Below are 3,913 nucleotides of genomic sequence, written 5' to 3'. Positions count from 1 at the left end.
GAACGACGTGTCAACAATCAACAATTTTTTCCGTTTTTCAGATCGTTAGCGGTCGCTCGTGTCACACGCAATGACGTCACTAACGACGCCGGATGTGCGTCACAAATTCCATCACCCCATCGATATCTCGTAACGGGGCCTTAATGGTGTCTCATCTGCTGCACTCAGTAAGCTAAGTGATATATTCTTGGAATCAGGGTCTCTGTCTCTACATTATGCTGCTCTCAGATGAAGTAGAAAAAACCTGCTGACAGTTTCCCTTTAAAAGGAACTTGTCCTCTGATGCCTGCTGCCTGAACCACAAGCAGCCTGAAACAGAGTCTGCCTGTGCTATTTCAGCCATGTATGTTGTACTCTAAACTGCTGCGACATATCAGAGGAAACATACTTTGAAAAATTGGCTGGGAATTATGCATCTTCGCTGACTAGTCCAAAGAAGGTCCCCAGTGGCTTCGATCTATGCCGATCCCTTTGACTGATAGGTCTCATCCTTATGCACACACGTAGGGAGAGACCTGGCAGTCAAAGAGATCATTTCGGGTAAAGTCACCATAGACAAGCTTCAGACTTGTCAGCCGAGATGAGTAGTCCCTGGCCGGCTTTTCAAAGTACATATTCTATGAAACACTGCAGCATTTCAGAGTAAAGCCTGCTTTACACGTTGCAATTTCGCATACGATATCGTATGCGATTTGCAACGCCCCCATCGTATGTGCGGCACGTTAAATTTGTAGAACATGCCGCACATACGATTAACCCCCGTCACAGGTACTTACCCGTCCATTCGACCTCCATGTGGGCGGCGAACGTCCACTTCCTGGAGTGGGAGGGACGTTCGGCATCACATCGACGTCACGCGGCAGCCGGCCAATAGAAGCGGAGGGGCAAAGATGAGCGGGACATAAACATCCCGCCACCTCCTTCCTTCCGCGTTGTGGGCCGGGAGCCGCAGGACGCTGGTAAGAGCTGTTCATCGTTCCCGGGGTGTCACACACTGCGATGTGCGCTACCCCGGGTACGATGAACAATCTGACGTACAATTCATGAGGAATGTACAACGTGCGTGTGATGAACATTTTCCCGTTCAATCGCAATTGTACGTACCTGTCACACACTACAATGTAACTTACAATGCCGGATGTGCGTCACTTACGACGTGACCCCGCCGACACATTGTAAAATATATTGCAGCGTGTAAAGCGGACTTAAAACATACATGGCTGGAATAGCTTAACCAGACTCTGCCTAGGGAATTGATGACAATATCTGAAATGTCCTGCAGAATATGATGGTATAAGATAAGTAAGCATAAAAATATACTTAGGAAACTTGATTATAATTAAGGGTAGGAGACATACTTGAGAAGCTTGTTGTTTAATCAACAAAGCAGGGATGGGTTAATCATAGTGAAACGGAGCCAACAGGAATTAATGAAATCAACGTAGGGATTTTTGAGGCTGTTGCACTAGACATCATAAGGTTTAAATACACCGAGGTCCAAACATGCAGACAAAGTGATATACAAGGAGTTAAGCATGAAAGTACTTTAATGGTGGGTAAAGTGCATGAGACACTTTATTAATGAATAAATTACGCAATTCTAAGTAGAAGAATATGAAAAAAGGAGCACAATGAGTGTCGAATAATGGGGAAAATATTTAAAAACATTTTGGAAAGTCCATTCCACTAACTGATGTCTAATAACTTTTAATTCAGATATGATTTTTCTCCTCTAAGTTAATATTATTAAAACCGTTGGCGTTAGTACACATGCACCAATATACAATGATAACAAACATGCTTTCCAATTAGCAATGTCATATGTTGAATGTTCTGAAAGTACTTAACCCACCGTCTTGGAAAGGAAAGTGTTAATTGCCAGAGGTGGCAGTAACATTGTGTTGGTTCCTGACATGCTTTCCCAGTATTACGCACAAGGCAGCATCCCACTGACATGCTGGCTTTAATGGGATCTGAGACATGGCACAGCTTAGCCTCTCGAGGCATTTAACCCCTTCTTCAACAAGTTGACCAAATGCATGGCGGTAGCTGAGCGTTCTTCATGTTTCGTTTTAAAATAGGCTTCAGAATTTCCAACGATGAATGTGTTACTCCATAGCAACTTGCAATTCAGAGTACAAAGATGTGTGGATAACGACATGTCAGCTGTTGAATCCTTAGGTGCCACAGAATTGAAGTTTGATTGAATCTCATTTGACAAGGGTCTCTGCACCGACAGCACAATGACAACCACATTCAGCATTGTTCAATGAAGATTTTAGATCCTTTTTTAGACTCAGCAGCTTTCAATTCTTGTCAAAGTCTTGAACTTCAAGCAGTTTCTGGTCGGAATATCTCTTTAAGGACAGCAACACATGGAGATGCGCTATCCTCTTTAACAGGACACTGAGGTCTCGACTGGTGGTTTGGAGACTTTTGCTCTTGTCTACTGAACAGTTCCCGGACACCTTGTCTGAATTTTAAGTCCCTGATGCTGTAAATGACAACATTCCAGCAGCTATTGGAAGTGAGTATCCAGAATGCATAGAAAGAAAATTCACACCAGCCATAGCCCAAGACATTGCCCACCACAAACACAGCAATGGGACTGAAAGAAGCAGAGAAGGCAAATGTCAGAATTCCAATGGTTTTGGCTGCAGTAATGTCCGAGAATGACACTTTGCTGCAGGTACTTTGGACTTCAACCTCTAGCTGCTTCCTAACCTTACAATACTGCCTTATAGCTGCAAAGGTGACAAAATTTATAGCAAAGGTGCCACCCAGCAGTGAAAAGTCAAAGGCAGGGAAGATGAGCATTATGTTCAAGGCAGGATCCTGCGGTTGTATGGCCGTGAACACATAGTTGCACATTTTGCTGCATGAATTGTACTCCAAAGATATGTCTCGACTGAAAAACATGGGTACCATAGCTAAAATGAAGCTGAAAATCCAAGAGAAAACAATAAGACACCCAGTTCTTTTCCTAGTAATCACAATCTGCTTGTGAAGAGGTTTCAGTACAGCGATGCTCCTCTCAACCGACAGCAGGAATATGGTGGATATTGAAACAAAGGTGCACCCAGCAAAAATAGGTCCCATGATAAAACAAGGGAGCTGAGAAGTAAAACTAGAGGCAGATGTTTCTCCAAGTTTTTCCAGTCCATAAACAATCCGGGTAACTTCCATGTATACTGAATAAGGCACAACTAATACTCCAACTGCCAAGTCTGCAAGAGCTAAAGAAGTTTTTAGGAAGCCCTGAGATGTCCACAGCTGCTTTGTCCTCAAGAAAACCAAGAGACTTACCACATTGCCCACTGTGATTGTAAGAATAAGTAAAACCATGAGAGAAATCTTAAGTGTGTCTCCAAGTAGACTTGTCCTGCAGTAACTGCAATTCGAAGTGGAAGAAATATTCTCAAGCATTGGAGAAGCAGAAGATGCCAAACTCAGAGAATAAAATCCATCATCTAGTCTTTATGCATCATCTAGTCTTTATGCATCATCTAGTCTTTATCTGTCCAAACACTCTGGGATAGCCGCAGAAATAAAAAGCAGGATGCATATCCTAACTTGAAGGCAGAATCATCTTTTTCATTAACATGGCACGTAGACCTTGCAAAGCATCCCTCCCCAGGTAAATATTTTGAGCTCTGAGCAAACACGGATATTTCTATGGCAAATTGAAAGCAATCCAAACACTATATTCAGATAAGGGGTTTACGGAGACGGTTAGCGCAATCACTCTTTCAAGAGCATTATTAGCCTAGTTCCTTTCCATAGAATGGGGACCATGCAGTATTTGCTTATGCTTAACCAGGAAAATGCAGAAAAAAAAATTGTTCCAGAAGCTCCAGATGTGTTCAGCTGAATGAGAAATGTGAGACAAAAAATCACTTTGCCTTGTGTAAGA

At 42.8% G+C, this 3,913-nt stretch overlaps 1 protein-coding gene across 1 annotated transcript; it reads right to left on the bottom strand.

The window, feature by feature from the left end:
- Positions 1 to 2,331: 2,331 nt before the first annotated feature.
- On the bottom strand, positions 2,332 to 3,345 carry LOC142312766 (beta-2 adrenergic receptor-like). The gene has a single exon (XM_075351754.1). It carries the CDS (start codon positions 3,343 to 3,345, stop codon positions 2,332 to 2,334), a length of 1,014 nt encoding a protein of 337 aa, XP_075207869.1.
- Positions 3,346 to 3,913: the final 568 nt, after the last annotated feature.

The sequence above is a fragment of the Anomaloglossus baeobatrachus genome, chromosome 5, assembly GCF_048569485.1.
Source record: "Anomaloglossus baeobatrachus isolate aAnoBae1 chromosome 5, aAnoBae1.hap1, whole genome shotgun sequence".
NCBI classification, from domain to species: Eukaryota; Metazoa; Chordata; class Amphibia; order Anura; family Aromobatidae; genus Anomaloglossus; species Anomaloglossus baeobatrachus.
The sequence above is the reverse complement of the archived record's forward strand: the minus strand, read 5'-3'. Positions and strand labels throughout refer to the sequence as shown.